This window comes from Salmo salar, chromosome ssa09 (assembly GCF_905237065.1).
Source record: "Salmo salar chromosome ssa09, Ssal_v3.1, whole genome shotgun sequence".
NCBI classification, from domain to species: Eukaryota; Metazoa; Chordata; class Actinopteri; order Salmoniformes; family Salmonidae; genus Salmo; species Salmo salar.
Window position 1 is genome coordinate 117989621 of NC_059450.1, and position 17934 is coordinate 118007554.

The 17934-nt window shown below is 42.6% G+C and overlaps 1 protein-coding gene across 3 annotated transcripts; it reads right to left on the minus strand.

Annotated features, from left to right (window-relative positions):
* Positions 1-802: 802 nt before the first annotated feature.
* Positions 803-15640, minus strand: LOC100380764 (protein YIF1B). Of its 3 annotated transcripts, none has more exons than XM_014214151.2 (8): positions 15470-15640; positions 3328-3548; positions 3111-3215; positions 2865-2943; positions 2705-2762; positions 2440-2595; positions 2165-2258; positions 803-2035 (listed from the first exon to the last, which is right to left on the minus strand). In XM_014214151.2, the coding sequence occupies exons 1-8, from the start codon at positions 15510-15512 to the stop codon at positions 1880-1882; spliced, it is 912 nt and encodes a 303-aa protein (XP_014069626.1). In that variant the 5' UTR covers positions 15513-15640; the 3' UTR covers positions 803-1879. The 3 variants fall into 3 exon arrangements, with proteins under 3 accessions (XP_014069626.1, XP_014069628.1, XP_014069624.1); XM_014214153.2 differs by having other exon boundaries at positions 15460-15621; XM_014214149.2 differs by having other exon boundaries at positions 15440-15620.
* Between the last annotated feature and the right edge of the window lie 2294 nt (positions 15641-17934).

The window sequence follows — 17934 nt, forward strand, 5'->3', positions numbered from 1 at the left end:
ACTTTGTAGCCTACTTTAACTAACTTGTTTCGGTTTTTACTGTGGGCATTAGCGCCTACGTGTCATTTCTATTTATACTGTTCAATATATTTTGTACACATATCCAGATACTCAGCTCGTTTGTGTGGTGACTTTTTTAGGGATGGGAGAGATTCTCAGAATATTTATTTGTATGGCCGTGGACAGGTCAAGGTTAATCGGGACAGTAGGCTATTATGGCCAGTCTTAAATCATTGGATAAAAAAGTAGGCTGTAATGAGTATAAAACAAAACGTGCTGTTTCCTTTCAATTTATACAGCTTGTTTCATAACGGGAGGTCCAAGACAGGTTGAATTAATTTGTATACAGGGAGGGACCATGGATAAGACACATTTTATTACCATGTGTAACGCAACAAATCTCAATCCGATCAAGATCTGATGACAACCACATGTTAATCCAAGGTGTAAACCACAACTTCTGTTATCTGATTGTGCCATGTGACAGTGGGGACAGAGCAGGAGTGTTGGATCAAGATTGACAGGAATATCTGACAAATACATCTGTGAATGTCAAGGTAAGCAGGCTTTATCATACACACTGGCTTTCCTTATTGATTATCATATCATCCTAACTTGGGGCAGAGAGGGAAAGGGCTAAGGTGTTAATCTTACAGATACAACGTAGCCTTAGTCCATTAAAGCTTATTTCATGTTGGAAAAAAATTGTATCAATAGAAAACAAAGCTTGAGTGTATGTTAGTGATACTGGACGAGAAATATTCAGCTTCATAACAGTTAAATTAAAAAAAGCCATAGCAAATTTGTACTCCAGTTTCAGTTTATTTATCAAGTTGTAGAGAGCATAAGAGGATCCATGTTATTCCGCCTCTGTATATCAAATATTCATAAAAGCAACTGAGGCGTGGCAAAGCAACACCATTTTAGCGTGATATTTCTAGTAATTAGGTCTACATTTCAAATGGAAGCTAGTAATTGAACATCTAAACCATTAAATATTTTTCCCCTTTTCCAGTTTGAAACCTGAAAATCAATTACAGTGTCATATGCTCATGTATTTTTGTCAAGCTTGTTTAAAAAAGCATCAGCTGTAATTTAAGATCACTTAAAGACTTTGTTACATGATAGAAAGCCTTTGATTGGGCTTCAGTTCGTGGCATCAAGACACCAGACATGTACAAAAAGCCTTTTCTGTATTTACAAACACACATCCACAAATCTGTTTACATACATCATCCTATGATTAAGGACATTAGGAGCGCTTTTTTTTGTGCTCACTGGACGGCGCAGGCAAATTATGCTAAAGCCTTTTAGTCAACGTAACTATGTAATGCAAGAACACAATTAGCCACATGAAATTACTTCCCTGCGTAGTTGTGACACATTACACATTTTGGGCTGCAAATTCTGCAATGCAATTCTGCAGGACAGCCATTTTACGAAGCTAATTTCGTTCCCTACTTACGTAGGCTATGATTTTGCCTTAACTGTGCTTCCATCCTTGGCTCAGTCTAAGCTTTTGCGATTGAGGACCCAAGCTAGATTGCTAATATTCAACCATATGTTCACAAATACTTAGAAAACATAACTAACTAATTACAGTGTACAAAACATGGCAAGCCAGTCAATTATCCTTCTTAGACAATTACATACAAAAAAACAATACAAAAGACAGGTCAACACTACTGTTACACTTGTACTGTGAGACTTGGCAATGCTAATTCTACAATGCCATTTGTGTGTGGTTTTATTTATCCGTGTATGTGTCCCGCACCTCTGCAGCGAATGGTGGGGAGAGGTGATGGTCAGTGAACAGTCTTGTCTTTCCATAGAGAGGTAGTGTCTTGTCAGATGAAACACTCCTGGTCAGCTCGTGGTCTTACCTGACCAGGTGGTAGGTCAACCAGTACATGAATATGGGCTGGGCGGCTGCGATGGACATGGTCAGGTACATCCTCAGCTGGTTCCTGGCCCCGTGAACCAACACGCCTTGGGCTGCTGCCTCAGACAGGAGCTTTAGTCTCAACGTGCGGATCTGAAGAGAGGACCAAGACAGAGGGAGCCAAAATCAAGCTTGTGAACCTACGTACAGTAGTCAAGGCGCTAGCAGGGGACATTGGGTGGAGTAAATCCGATTCTATAGCCTGCTCTTCCTGCTACTCACCATGAAGACAAAGATGGATATACAGCACCACAGCAGCGTTAGGTAATATCCCGTTCGACCAAATAGTAACCCTGCCACAACCCCTACAATCATCCTGCACACACAAGGGAATCTTTCACAATTCATCCGAGTAGTTGATGTGTCATCATGTCTTTACAACTTAAAAAATATATATAATTAAGACAACTTCCATGTTGAAAGACAGGGAAATCCAGAACCATAAATCGCAAGGTCATACTAATCATGTCAGAGAGAGCGAGAGAGACCAGCCGTACCCCACATATTTGTATCCAGAGAAGGCCACAAGATCGATGGTGGTGAGGTCTGTGTTGACTGTGACCAGGTAGAGACTGAGGAGGACAACCAGCACCTCCATGATGAGCCACACCAGGGCTGAGCTGGCCTGCATGCCCAGGATCTCAGGGGTAAACCTAGAGAGAGGGGAGATGAGGGTTTAGAGTTTAGGTTTAGATTTTAGAGATACAAGTTTCAGGATACTCTTTATACAGAAAACTGAAGGTGCAAAGTGGACCAGTTTACCTGTTCTGTGTTCCGAGCGCTAACCCAGCCACCAGGATGTATGTGATAAAACCCATTGCTGCAAAATAATATAAAGCAATGTTAAAACAATAATAGGCTAGTTGCAGGTTTTATTTGTTTGGTTCAGTCAGGGTGGTAGAGCTGACCAAATCTCCTTTACCTGGAATGTACAAGTCAGGAGCGTTGATATCAAAGCGTGGAGCCACTGGGGTGTCCTGTTGGTAGCTCACTTCCCAGTTCTAATAAAAAATAAAAAAAATATACACCTTCTTTAGTCACCCAATCAATGAGAGTCATCCTAGGGCATAAGTTCAGTATCAGCTTGGTAGCTCTGAGTCTGGACATGGACACAAGCAATACCAACAGATGGTGACCATAGTAACACAGGGTGACAGGGCATCAGTACCTGGTGCATGTAGGGGAAGACTAGCAGGCCGAGTTTCTTGCCCACGTAAACTGTGTCCACAGCAAAGTAATATTTCAGCTTAGAGATGGGGAGGAAACGATCCAGCTATAGATTAAATGGAGCAAAACCAAGACAATTTAGGCACACTTAATGACACTCATGTTGCTACTTACTAACTGGTACCACAACTATGTACCATCACTACCATGAGTCTTACATTTTTGTCCACCAAGTCTTTGCCCTGGCTGGCCAGGCTGCTCCCATAAGCCATGGCCAAGTTGGACATAGGGTCTGAGAGGAGGGTCCGGCCGGGGTGGCCCATCGTCCCAACACCCTGGCCCTGGAACCCAGTGGGCTGCACCCCCGGCGCTGCACTGGTGTCATCAAACAGCTGGCTGGGGTCTGTCCCGTCCATTGACGTGTTCCTCATTTCGGGATCTGTCACACAAGAGGCGGATGAAAGCACATTCTGGTCAGTGGAGTGGGGAATACAGACTGCAAGTACTGTGCAACACAAGCATGCATTGTTAATACTTGTGATGTTATGTGAAGTTGTGAGGTGACGAACTGCAAACTTACAATGCATTTGAAGGACAACCAAAATGTAGCTGCAAAAGGAGGAGCTATGCCGTGCACATTGACACAATTCAACAAATAACCTAGCCTAAGCAGACAGTGCCTCTAACAGGGTCTCTTCACTCCATGTGTAAGATAAACCCTGTTCTCAGTCATCAATTCTGGGTGTGTTTTATCCCGAGTGCAGAATGGTCACATCACGCACTAAGCAGATGGACACCCTTACGTCACCCCAGCCGCTTTCCTATCAAATGATGCTTTGTCCTTTCACAGACATCCATTGGCCTGCACTGTAGACTAATCTTTTTACTAATACTTAACAACGAGATCAATTGAGATTAGGAACCTCTTTCTCAAAGAGAGAGAGATCTGGCTAGAAGTCAGCCAGGACAAGTAGGCTCTATTTCAAAATGAAACAATGAAACTTCAAACATACACACTTAAAGATCTCCACTTGTGGTCTACTGTGGAGCTGGGACGATAAACCAAAGATTATCGATACCAAGCAAACCAAGGATTTTACAGATATCAATAACTTTAAAGTAGAGGAATGTGAAGATTGAAATTAAATAACTCTGCTAATATGGGCTATTGCTAACTGGACAAATGGTACAATATTACAAGTAGCAGTAGTTAAGCGTCATATAACAAAAGTAACTGGTGCACACTGTTTTAAAGTTATTCAATTTCTCATTATTGTGACAATTGAGTCAATTTATCATGATATAGATTTTTGTCCATATCATCCAGCTCTAGTCTGTGTCAAAAAAGCCTACAGGCCTAAATAATGAAATGCAATGTTTGTTATTCATTAGAAGCACATCTCTGAATCTCTATTTCTGACCTATTTAAATGGGTAGGCCTAATGTTTCATATCCTTCACCAAATCAGTAAGTTTACCATGGTACTCTTAGCCGTTCTCATGACTACAATTCCATTCCATTACAGTGGTGCCAAGCCACGTCCCATTTTGCCTTGTGAGTGAAATGGCCCGTAGCTCCGACACTTCCTAAATGCTCTGTCTAATTGCAAATACGGCTCACTTGCGTTATGGTTTTGGAAACATTTGGAACTGAACCTCCATATATGTGAGAAATCACTTTTCTAATACAAAAGATACACTTACTGTACACAGTTTAGAAAAGTTGCACCTGGCTGTATTTTGAGAAATATGCGATCCAGCTGGAAACTATGAAATAACATGTGGAATCATGCAGTAACCAAACGTGTTCAAATATATTTTACATTTTTGATTCTTCAAAGTAGCCAACCTTTGCCTTGATGACAGCTTTGCACACTTGGCATTCTCTCAACCAGCTTCATGAGGAATGCTTTTCCAACAGTCTTGAAGGAGTTCCCACATACGCTGAGCACTTGTTGGCTGCTTTTCCTTCACTCTGCGGTCCAAGTCATCCCAAACCATCTCAATTGAGTTGAGGTCGGGTGATTGTGGAGGCCAGGTCATCTGATGCAGCACTCCCATCACTCTCCCTCTTGGTCAAATAGCCCTTACACAGCCTGGAGGTGTGTTGGGTCATTGTCCTGTTGAAAAACAAAAGATAGTCCCTCTAAAGGCAAACCAGCTGAGATGGCGTGTCGCTGCAGAATGCTGTGGTAGCCATGCTGGTTAAGTGTGCCTTGAATAAAAAAATGAATAATCACCGACAGTGTCACCAGCAAAGCACCCCCACACCATCACACCACCTCCTCCATGGTTCACGGTGGGAACCACACATGCGGAGATCATTCGTTCACCTACTCTGCGTCTCACAAAGACACGGCGGTTGGAACCAAAAATCTCAAATTTGGACTCATCAGACCCAAGGACAGATTTCCACCAGTCTAATGTCCATTGTTTGTGTTTCTTGGCCCAAGCAAGTCTCTACTACTTATTGGTGTCCTTTAGTAGTGGTTTCTTTGTAGCAATTCAACCATGAAGGCCTGATTCACACAGTCTCCTCTGAACAGTTGATGTTGAGATGTGTCTGTTACTTGAACTCTGAAGCATTTATTTGGGCTGCACTTTCTGGAGGTGCAGTTAACTCTAATGAACTTATCCTCTGCAGCAGAGGTAACTCTGGGTCTTCCTTTCCTGTGGAGGTCCACATGAGAGCCAGTTTCATCATAGCACTTGATTGTTTTTGCGACTGCACAAAGTTCTTGAAATGTTCCGTATTGACTGACCTTCATGTCTTAAAGTAATGATGGACTGTCGTTTCTCTTTGCTTATTTGAGCTGTTCTTGTCATAATATGGACTTGGTCTTTTACCATCGGAAATAAACCCCCACTTCCTTCCATTCTGCTAGCAAACATGGAATCTTTGGAAAATAAAATTGATGACCTATGCAGAAAATTAAACTACCAAACGGGACATTCAAAACTGCAATATCTTACGCTTCACGGAGTCGTGGCTGAACGACAACATTATCAACATACAGCTGGCTGGTTATATGCTGTATCGGCAGGATAGAACAGCGGTGTATGGTAAGACAAGGGGCGGCGGACTATGTATTTTTGTAAATAACAGCTGGTGCACGATATCTAAGGAAGTCTCAAGGTTTTGCCTGCCTGAGGTAGAGTATCTCATGATACGTGGTAGACCACACTATCTACCTTGAGAGTTTTCATCTGTATTTTTCGTAGCTGCCTACATACCACCACAGACTGAGGCTGGCACTAAGACCGCACTGAATAAGCTGTATTCTGCCATAAGCAAACAGGAAAACGCTCACCCAGAGGCGGCGCTGTGCAGTATACCGTATTTGACTATATATACATATATATATATATATATGTATATATATACCCTCCTGCTCCGTGGCTCGACGACTCACTACGAGCTCACAGAACAAGGCTCCGGGCAGCCGAGCGGAAATGGAGGAAAACTCGCCTCCCTGCGGACCTGGCATCCTTTCACTCACTCCTCTCTACATTCTCATCTTCTGTCTCTGCTGCTAAAGCCACTTTCTACCACTCTAAATTCCAAGCATCTGCCTCTAACCCTAGGAAGCTCTTTGCTACCTTCTCCTCCCTCCTGAATCCTCCTCCCCTCCCCCCCTCCTCCCTCTCTGCGGATGACTTCGTCAACCATTTTGAAAAGAAGGTTGACGATATCCGATCCTCGTTTGCTAAGTCAAACGACACCGCTGGTCCTGCTCACACTGCCCTACCCTGTGCTTTGACCTCTTTCTCCCCTCTCTCTCCAGATGAAAACTCGCGTCTTGTGACGGCCGGCCGCCCAACAACCTGCCCACTTGACCCTATCCCCTCCTCTCTTCTCCAGACCATTTCCGGAGACCTTCTCCCCTTCCTCACCTCGCTCATCAACTCATCCTTGACCGCTGGCTACGTCCCTTCCGTCTTCAAGAGAGCGAGAGTTGCACCCCTTCTGAAAAAACCTACACTCGATCCCTCCGATGTCAACAACTACAGACCAGTATCCCTTCTTTCTTTTCTCTCCAAAACTCTTGAACGTGCCGTCCTTGGCCAGCTCTCCTGCTATCTCTCTCAGAATGACCTTCTTGATCCTAATCAGTCAGGTTTCAAGACTGGGCATTCAACTGAGACTGCTCTTCTCTGTGTCACGGAGGCTCTCCGCACTGCTAAAGCTAACTCTCTCTCCTCTGCTCTCATCCTTCTAAACCTATCTGCTGCCTTTGATACTGTGAACCATCAGATCCTCCTCTCCACCCTCTCCGAGTTGGGCATCTCCGGCGCGGCCCACGCTTGGATTGCGTCCTACCTGACAGGTCGCTCCTACCAGGTGGCGTGGCGAGAATCTGTCTCCGCACCATGCGCTCTCACCACTGGTGTCCCCAGGGCTCTGTTCTAGGCCCTCTCCTATTCTCGCTATACACCAAGTCACTTGGCTCTGTCATATCCTCACATGGTCTCTCCTATCATTGCTATGCAGACGACACACAATTAATCTTCTCCTTTCCCCCTTCTGATAACCAGGCGGCGAATCGCATCTCTGCATGTCTGTCAGACATATCAGTGTGGATGACGGATCACCAGCTCAAGCTGAACCTCGGCAAGACGGAGCTGCTCTTCCTCCCGGGGAAGGACTGCCCGTTCCATGATCTCGCCATCACGGTTGACAACTCCCTTGTGTCCTCCTCCCAGAGTGCTAAGAACCTTGGCGTGATCCTGGACAACACCCTGTCGTTCTCCACTAACATCAAGGCGGTGACCCGATCCTGTAGGTTCATGCTCTACAACATTCGCAGAGTACGACCCTGCCTCACACAGGAAGCGGCGCAGGTCCTAATCCAGGCACTTGTCATCTCCCGTCTGGATTACTGCAACTCGCTGTTGGCTGGGCTCCCTGCCTGTGCCATTAAACCCCTACAACTCATCCAGAACGCCGCAGCCCGTCTGGTGTTCAACCTTCCCAAGTTCTCTCACGTCACCCCGCTCCTCTGCTCTCTCCACTGGCTTCCAGTTGAAGCTCGCATCCGCTACAAGACCATGGTGATTGCCTACGGAGCTGTGAAGGGAACGGCACCTCCATACCTTCAGGCTCTGATCAGGCCCTACACCCAAATAAGGGCACTGCGTTCATCCACCACTGGCCTGCTGGCCCCCCTACCTCTGAGGAAGCACAGTTCCCGCTCAGCCCAGTCAAAACTGTTCGCTGCTCTGGCACCCCAATGGTGGAACAAGCTCCCTCACGACGCCAGGACAGCGGAGTCAATCACCACCTTCCGGAGACACCTGAAACCCCACCTCTTTAAGGAATACCTAGGATAGGATAAAGTAATCCTTCTAACCCCCCCCCTTAAAAGATTTAGATGCACTATTGTAAAGTGGTTGTTCCACTGGATATCATAAGGTGAATGCACCATTTTGTAAGTCGCTCTGGATAAGAGCGTCTGCTAAATGACTTAAATGTAAATGTAATGTAAATGTATATACCGGTATTTATGCACGGACCGGTTTGCGTTTTTACTTTACCTTCTATAACGGTATTTGATTTGTTTGTTTGGTTTGTTAAATGTGATACGCTGTGTGTAACGTCCATTTTTTATAGTTTACTCCGCTACTTGAGTCATCCCTCTCCATGCCGCTTTCCACACAGACCTAGTCCCACCCTGTCACTCAAGGAGCGCATTTGTTCTTGCTTGACCACGGGTCACTTTCATTCAGTCTGCATGGTCAATGCAGCACATGCAACAATGTTGATGACAACGATGTTGTTTCCACTTTGATCTTAATAGAAATCCACAAGCGTTCTATAATTACAACATTAGTTTGTGTTTCTTAAATCTGCAAACAGCTAGTTTGTATTTTCTTAGCAAGTTAAGCTAAATTGTGTTAGCCACTATTGCTAATTGCTAGCTAACTAGCTAATAAAAGCACTGAGTCAGAGCAAATGTAGCTAGCTAATACAGCCTGATACTAGTACTGGTGGAGGCTAAAATCGGCATGTTGTTTTGTGCAACAGTATCTTCTAAAGCAAAGAGAAATAGGCGAAGCATGAATAAAGATTTAATGTAGCCAAAGATTATAGGGTCCCCTAGAAAACACTGAACATCACTGTGGTTCCTACCCTGTCACAATAACTCATCCATGGGATTTTCATTCGTTGTCATGTCAAACAACACTGTATTCAAAGTGCCCACTATTATTTATATTCTAACTATAGAATTATAAGAAACATTATATTTCCATGATTCCAAAAGTTCACCCACATGTTTTGATCTAAATCACAATGGCAATATTGACCTAGTATTTATGCCCATATCATGGCAGTGTGGAAATGATCTCAAATGAGTGCAGGAAATCCAAAAATGTATGGAAATGCAGGAAATTATTTTAGGTTGAAGTTGAACAGTATAAAACAAATCTGAATGGAGAAAGACACATTGAAATAATTTAGAATATATGTGTTGCCACCCTAGGGTCACGCACTACTCATGAAGCAAACTTACAACTTTAATTAATCAAACATAAAATACCGTCAAAAATTGGAAAAATACAATATATGATATTTTGGCCATATCGCCCAGCCCTAGCTCCTAGTAGCCGGGGACTTTAGCCTCTATGGGCTAGGTGGGACGCTTGCCAGCCTGTGGCGCGATTTTCAAAACCTTAAAAATCCTATTACTTCAATTTCTCAAACATATGACTATTTTACAGCCATTTAAAGACAAGACTCTCGTTAATCTAACCACACTGTCCGATTTCAAAAAGGCTTTACAACGAAAGCAAAACATTAGATTATGTCAGCAGAGTACCAAGCCAGAAATAATCAGACACCCATTTTTCAAGCCAGAATATAATGTCACCAAAACCCAGAAGACAGCTAAATGCAGCACTCACCTTTGATGATCTTCATCAGATGACAACCCTAGGACATTATGTTATACAATACATGCATGTTTTGTTCAATCAAGTTCATATTTATATCAAAAAACAGCTTTTTACATTAGCATGTGACGTTCAGAACTAGCAAACTTCCGGGGAATTCGCTAACATTTTACTAAATTACTCACGATAAACGTTCACAAAAAGCATAACAATTATTTTAAGAATTATAGATACAGACCTCCTCTATGCACTCGATATGTCCGATTTTAAAATAGCTTTTTGGTGAAAGCACATTTTGCAATATTCTAAGTACATAGCCCAGGCTTCACGGGCTCGCTATTTAGACACCCGGCAAGTTTAGCACTCACCATAATCATATTTACTATTATAAAAGTTTGATTACCTTTTGTTGTCTTCGTCAGAATGCACACCCAGGACTGCTACTTCAATAACAAATGTTGGTTTGGTCCAAAATAATCCATCGTTATATCCGAATAGCGGCGTTTTGTTGTGTGCGTTCCAGACACTATCCGAAATAGTAAAGAAGTGTCACGCGCATGGCGCAATTCGTGACAATAAAATTCTAAATATTCCATTACCGTACTTCGAAGCATGTCAACCGCTGTTTAAAATCAATTTTTACGACACTTTTCTCGTAGAAAAGCGATAATATTCCGACAGGGAATCTCCTTTTCGGCAAACAGAGGAAAAAATCCCAAAGGCGGGGGCGGTCGGGGTCACGCGCATAAGCCCGTGTCCCTTGATCGGCCACTTGAGAAAGGCAATAATGTGTTTCAGCCTGGGGCTGGAATGACGACATTCTGTTTTTCCCGGGCTCTGAGCGCCTATGGACGACGTGGGAAGTGTCACGTTAGAGCAGAGATCCTTAGTAAATGATAGAGATGGAAAAGAAGTTCAAGAAATGGTCAGACAGGCCACTTCCTGTAAAGGAATCTCTCAGGTTTTGACCTGCCATTTGAGTTCTGTTATACTCACAGACACCATTCAAACAGTTTTAGAAAATGTAGGGTGTTTTCTATCCATATGTAATAAGTATATGCATATTCTAGTTACTGGGTAGGAGTGGTAACCAGATTAAATCGGGTATGTTTTTTATCCAGCCGTGTCAATACTGCCCCCTAGCCCTAACAGGTTAATGCAGGGAAACTTAAATCCGTCTTAACACATTTCTATCAGCATGTTAAATGTACAACCAGAGGAAAAAATACAACAAAAAAGAAAAAAAAAACTCTGGACCACCTTTACTCCACACACGGAGACGCATACAAAAGCTCTCCCTCGTCCTCCATTTGGCAAATCTGACCATAATTCTATCCTTCTGATTCCTGCTTACAAGCAAAAACTAACGCAGGAAGTACCAGTGACTCAATCAATAAAAAAGTGGTCAGATGAAGCAGATGCTAAGCTACAGGAATGTTTTCCTAGCACAGACTGGAATACAGTGGCTTGCAAAAGTATTCACCCCCTTGGCATTTTTCCTATTTTGTTGCCTTACAACCTGGAATTAAAATAGATTTTTTGGGGGTTTGCATAATTTGATTTACACAACATGCCTACCACTTTGAAGATGCAAAATATTTTTTCTTGAGCGTGCATAACTATTCTACCCCCCCCCAAAGTCAATACTTTTTAGAGAGACACCTTTTGCAGCAACTACAGATGCAAGTCTCTTGGGGTAAGTCTCTATAAGCTTGGCACATCTAGCCACTGGGATTCTTGCCCATTCTTCAAGGCAAAACTGCTCCAGCTCCTTCAAGTTGGATGGGGTTCCGCAAGTGTACAGCTATCTTTAAGTCATACCACAGATTCACAATTGGATTGAGGTCTGGGCTTTGACTAGGCCATTCCAAGACATTTAAATGTTTCCCTTTAAACCACTCAAGGGATGCTTTAGCAGTAAGCTTAGGGTCATTGTCCTTCTGGAAGGTGAACTTCCGTCCCAGTCTCAAATCTCTGGAAGACTGAAACAGGTTTCCCTCAAGAATATCCCTGTATTTAGCGCCATCCATCATTCCTTCAATTCTTACCAGTTTCCCAGTTCCTGCCGTTGAAAAACAGACCCACAGCATGTTGCTGCCACCATGCTTCACTGTGGGGATGGTGTTCTTGGGGTGATGAGAGGTGTTGGGTTTGCGCCAGACATTGCGTTTTCCTTGATGGCCAAAAAGCTCAATTTTAGTCTCATCTGACCAGAGTACATTCTTCCATATGTTTGGGGAGTCTCCCACATGCCTTTTGGCGAACACCAAACGTGTTTGCTTATTCTTTTCTTTAAGCAATGGCTTTTTTTCTGGCCACTCTTCCGTAAAGCCCAGCTCTGTGGCATGTACGGCTTAAAGTGGTCCCATGGACAGATACTCCAATCTCCGCTGTGGAGCTTTGCAGCACCTTCAGAGTTATCTTTGGTCTCTGTTGTTGCTCTGATTAATGCCCTCATTGCCTAGTCTGTGAGTTTTGGTGGGCGGCCCTCTCTTGGCAGGTTTGTTGTGGTGCCACATTCTTTCAATTTTTTAATAATGGATTTAATGGTGCTCCCCCATGGGACGTTCAATTTTTTAATATATTTTTTAATAATCCACATTGGTCTGTACTTCACAACTTGGTCCCTGACATGTTTTGAGAGGTCCTTGGAATTCATGGTGCCGCTTGCTTGGTGGTGTCCCCCTTGCTTAGTGGTGTTGCAGACTCTGGGGCCTTTCAGAACAGATGCATATATTCACTCAGATCATGTGACAGATCATGTGACATTTAGATTGCACACAGGTGGACTTTATTTAACTAATTATGTGACTTCTGAAGGTAATTTGTTGCACCAGATCTTATTTAGGGGCTTCATAGCAAAGAGGGTGAATACATATGCACGCACCACTTTTCCGTTTTTGAAATTTTTTGAAACAAGTTATTTTTTGATTTCACTTCACCAATTTTGACTATTTTGTGTATGTCCATTACATGAAATCCAAATAAAAAGAAATTAAAATTACAGGTTGTAATGCAAAAGGAAAAACACCAAGGGGGATGAATACTTTTGCAAGGCACTGTATGTTCCGGGATTCCTCCAATGGCATTGAGGAGTACACCACATCAGTCATTGGCTTCTTCAATAAACGCATCGATGATGTCATCCCCACAGGTACCGTACGTACATACCCCAACCAGAAGCCATGGATTACAGGCAACATCCGCACTGAGCTAAAGGCTAGAGCTGCCACTTTCAGGGAGCGGTACTCTAACCCGGAAGCTTATAAGAAATCCCGCTATGCCCTCCGACGAACCATCAAACAGGCAAAGCATCAATACAGGACTAAGATCAAATCGTACTACACCGGCTCTGAAGCTCATCGGATGTTGGCAGGGCTTGCAAACCATTACAGACTACAAAGGGAAGCACAGCCGAGAGATGCCCAGTGACACGAGCCTACCAGACGAGCTAAACTACTTCTATGCTCGCTTCAAGGCAAATAACACTGAAACATGCATGAGAGCACCAGCTGTTCTGGAAGATTGTGTGATCACGCTCTCCGCAGCCGATGTGAGTAAGACCTTTAAACAGGTCAACATTCACAAGGCCGTAGGGCCAGACGGATTACCAGGACGTGTACTGCGAGTATGTGCTGACCAACTGACATTTTCAACCTCTCCGAGTCTGTAATACCAACATGTTAAGCAGACCACCATAGTCCCTGTGCCCAAGAACACTAAGGTAACCTGCCTAAATGAATACTGACCCATAGCACTCACGTCTGTAGCCAAGAAAGTCATGAAAAGGGCAAAACAAAACCTATTCCCCCTCAGGAGACTGAAAAGATTTGGCATGGGTCCTCAGATCCTCAAAAGGTTCTACAGCTGCACCATCAAGAGCATCCTGACTGGTTGCATCACTGCCTGGTATGGCAACTGCTCAGCCCCCGACCGCAAGGCACTACAGAGGGTTGTGTGTACGGCCCAGTACATCACTGGGGCCAAGCTCCCTGCCATCCAGGACCTCTATACCAGGCAGTGTCAGAGGAAGGCCCTAAAAGGAAGCCCCCCCCTTCTAGAACACTGCTGCTACTCTCTGTTATTATCTATGCATAGTCACTTTAATAACTCTACCTACATGTGCATATTACCTCAAATAACCGGTACCCCCGCACATTGACTCTGTACCGGAACTTCCCTGTGGCTCAGTTGGTAGAGCATGGTGTTTGCAACGCCAGCATGGTGTGTGCAACGCCAGGGTTGTGGGTTCGATTCCCACGGGGGTCCAGTTAAAAAAAAATGCATGAAATTAAATTAAATGAAATGTATGCATTCACTACTGTAAGTCGCTCTGGATAAGAGCGTCTGCTAAATGACTCAAATGTAATGTAAATGTACACCCCTGTATATAGTCTCGCTATTGTTATTTTACTGCTGCTCTTTAATTACTTGTTACTTTTATTTTATTTTTTAACTGCATTGTTGGTTAGGGGCTTGTAAGTAAGCATTTCACTGTAAGGACGGTCTACACCGGTTGTATTTGGTGCATGTGACGACAAACATTTGACTTGAATGTCCCCGAGTGGCCTAGTTACAGTTTTGGCAAGACTTGAAAATGTCTGTTTAGCAGCAATCAACTTGACAGAGCTTGAAGAATATAACAAATAATAATGGGCAAATATTGTACAATCCAGGTGTGCAAAGCTCCTAGAGACTTACCCCAAAAGACTCACAGCTGTAATCACCACCAAAGGTGCTTCTTTGAAACATGCATTAATTTTGTCATTATGGGGTATTGTGTGTAGATGGGTGGAAAAAAAATATTGAATCCATTTTGAATTCAGGATGTAACACAACAAACTATGGAACAAGCAAGGGGTCCTAAATTACGTAAATGTAATGTATGAATACTACTCTGTATTGGGAACAAGTTCTGATTGGACACTGGGCGGAGACCAACAAGAAGCTAACGATAGCTAACAAAACAAGAGGCACAGTCCCATGTCCCAATTTAGAAGCAATGTAATACCGGTAATATGTGAAGGCTTGAAATCGTAACTCTTAAGAGCGAATAGCGCGACCTTCTAACCTACACCTGAATAATGTAACCGGAAACTGATCAGACATGTTTCAGATTCTCTGTCTACATGGAATATGACAACGTCACCAGATAGCTTATCTAATGAAGTGGCTAACAGCCAGCTAGCGAGCTAGCTAACTCAGTCTTGTGCAACATGGCGTTAGCTAGTCATATTAGTAAGAAATTAGCTGTCATGATTGATAACACACCGCATATGACAAAAAAAAGCAAGTAAGCGAGCTACATTTGCCAGGTAGTTAGTTTAGCTTTGGCTTGAAGAGCAGCCATCGAGTGGGTTAGCTTGTTAGCTAGCTATTACTAATAGTATTAGCATGCCGGTTAGCTACATTTCTAGGCCAAAAAGTTCAGACATCTTACCAATAGTTTGATCAACGTACGTTAACTTACGCTGTCTAAACACACTTTGGGTTGCTGTGTAATCCATGTCCATGAATTATTACAGGTAGTTTCGGATATCGTCTATAAAAACGCTGATATGAAACCATTCAATATGCTTCCTACAAAATGTGTACACAGCCACACCCATGTGTCAACTGGCCAATGATAGAATCGTAAAAGAAAAGACGAAGTTGTTCCAGGAAAAATATGGACCAATCGAAATAATCCACTATAATTTATTTATTTCTGCAGGGGCAGCAAGGTCATAATAATCGGTCATTAATTACAGTACATAACAGTATTTTTACTTAAGTACTTTACACCACTGATTTTCACCTATATTTTTGACACGCTGCATCTCTTGCACGGTAATGTGTACCTATATTGCACCCTTAGTACGGATATTTAGATTCCATCAGGTTCTGATATAGAGTGGGAAAGTTAATCGATTTCTCATGACGAATGGTGTTCTAGTCTCTTGCCGCGTTCATCTGCCATCCGAGTTATCAGAAGCTCCTAGTTCCCAGTGAGACATTTCACTTGAACGACCCCCCAAATAGGAATTGCAAGCAGTGGTTAAAAAAGTACCTAATTGTCATACTTGAGTAAAAGTTAAAGATACCTAAAATAGAAAATGACTCAAGTAGAAGTTAAAGTCACCCAGTAAAATACTACATGAGTAAAAGTATATTTTTTAAATATACAAAGTAAATGTAATTGCTAAAATATACTTAAATTAGGTAACGTTATTCATAACAATAAAATATATATTTTACCTAAACCCTCCCTGAATGCTTGAAAAAAAAGTGACCCTCCCCTATACTCAAAATACTTTTAAAAACATGTGCATAGGAGAGAACGTCTACCATTTACCATCACTTATTGGACAGACCAGAGCCTTAGATATGCAGTTTTAGAAACGTATTTGTCCTGTAAGCATTACATGGCCATTTTGATAGCGCACAGTGCTGCGGGCCAAACGGTTGTAGGTTTGCAGACTACCATGGACAAGAGTAGGGGTGGAAAGATCTCCTGTATAGTAAAATAGAAAATAGCCTTTTATAAACATTTCATGCAATTCTACTTTGTTATATAATAGCGGAAACTTTTTTTAATATGACACGTTACCGAAATTACAAGATAAGTATGGACAGAGAGATTAGGCATCTGTTCATTTTATCATATTTCTCCAACGCCAAATCAGTGTGTCTTGTTTGCAACGAAACTGTCCCTGTTTGCAAATAATAAAATCTGAGCATGGTGCTGTACTTTCAAAAGTTAGGCCTACCTTTCCACCGCAAACAGAGTAGGCCCCCCAACGCAGAAAAAATATAAGCTTTAATTGCGGTCTACTCTTCTTCCGTGGCTTAACCCAATGAGAGGTCACAAGTAAACCCAGCTGTCTTGGTTTAAACAGTTTACTCAATTGAAAGTGACAGAATGTGATTATTTCCCAAGCAAAGTAAATGTATTGTCTACTCGGCTATGGAAGGTTGTAGCTCAGCCTCTGAATATCCAAGAAACGAAACAATGATATCCCCAAATGCATCGGATTCATGTCTTTCATGGGTATTTTACAGCTTGTTCCTATATATAAAGCATCGCGGGCCAAAGCGATGTTAAATATCACTTTATTTAATCTCATCCTTTTTATTTTCTTAAAATCTTAAACTAGTAAAATCTTGTTAGTAAAATCTAATTAAAATGAAGACGGATTAAATTAATTATGCCTACTTTCAGCACCATGAGCTTTCCATTTCCGACTGATTGTGCCGTGGCTTCTGCTTCAAGTTTCAGCACCACAATGTAAATTACTCAAATATGGCTTATTGTGAGGTCAATAACTCTGATAAATAGGCTGACATGGGCAAGAAACATATTGCTTTTTATAAAATCAATTATAGTAGTAGCAAGCTATCAAAGTTGACCTCAGGTCCTCCTTCTCATCTTCCTGCTCTCTTTCTCAAACTGAACAGAACATAGGCTATAGGCTAGGCCATAGGCCTAAACATTTTTTTAAAGCCTTTGACTCTCCTGAACTGCCACTATATGCATACACAGGACAGCCATTGGTTAGGCAAAACACAACAACTTTTTGATCAACAAGAGCAGAGCAGGCGGGGGCTCAGTGTTGGAATATCCATTGCAGTGTGTAATGCAGCCTAGTTTTATTTACACAATCCCAGCAGCCATCTTAGAAATATAACTTTGCTCTGTGCTTTTCCAAGCATGCATTTCGTAGCATATAGTTTATGGGCTATGGATAATTTGGTTGAGACCACACTAGCCTATAGGCGCACTTGATATTGTCCACCCAGCAGAGAATCAGAGATGAGGGTCGGCATTGGGCACACATCGATATATAGCCTAATAAGCAACTAATTCTAAAACACAGAGAAATAGAAAAAGTAATCAATTGCAAATTACATGACCCTCCCCTGGACTAGAAAAAAACGATATCCTAAACCCTCCCG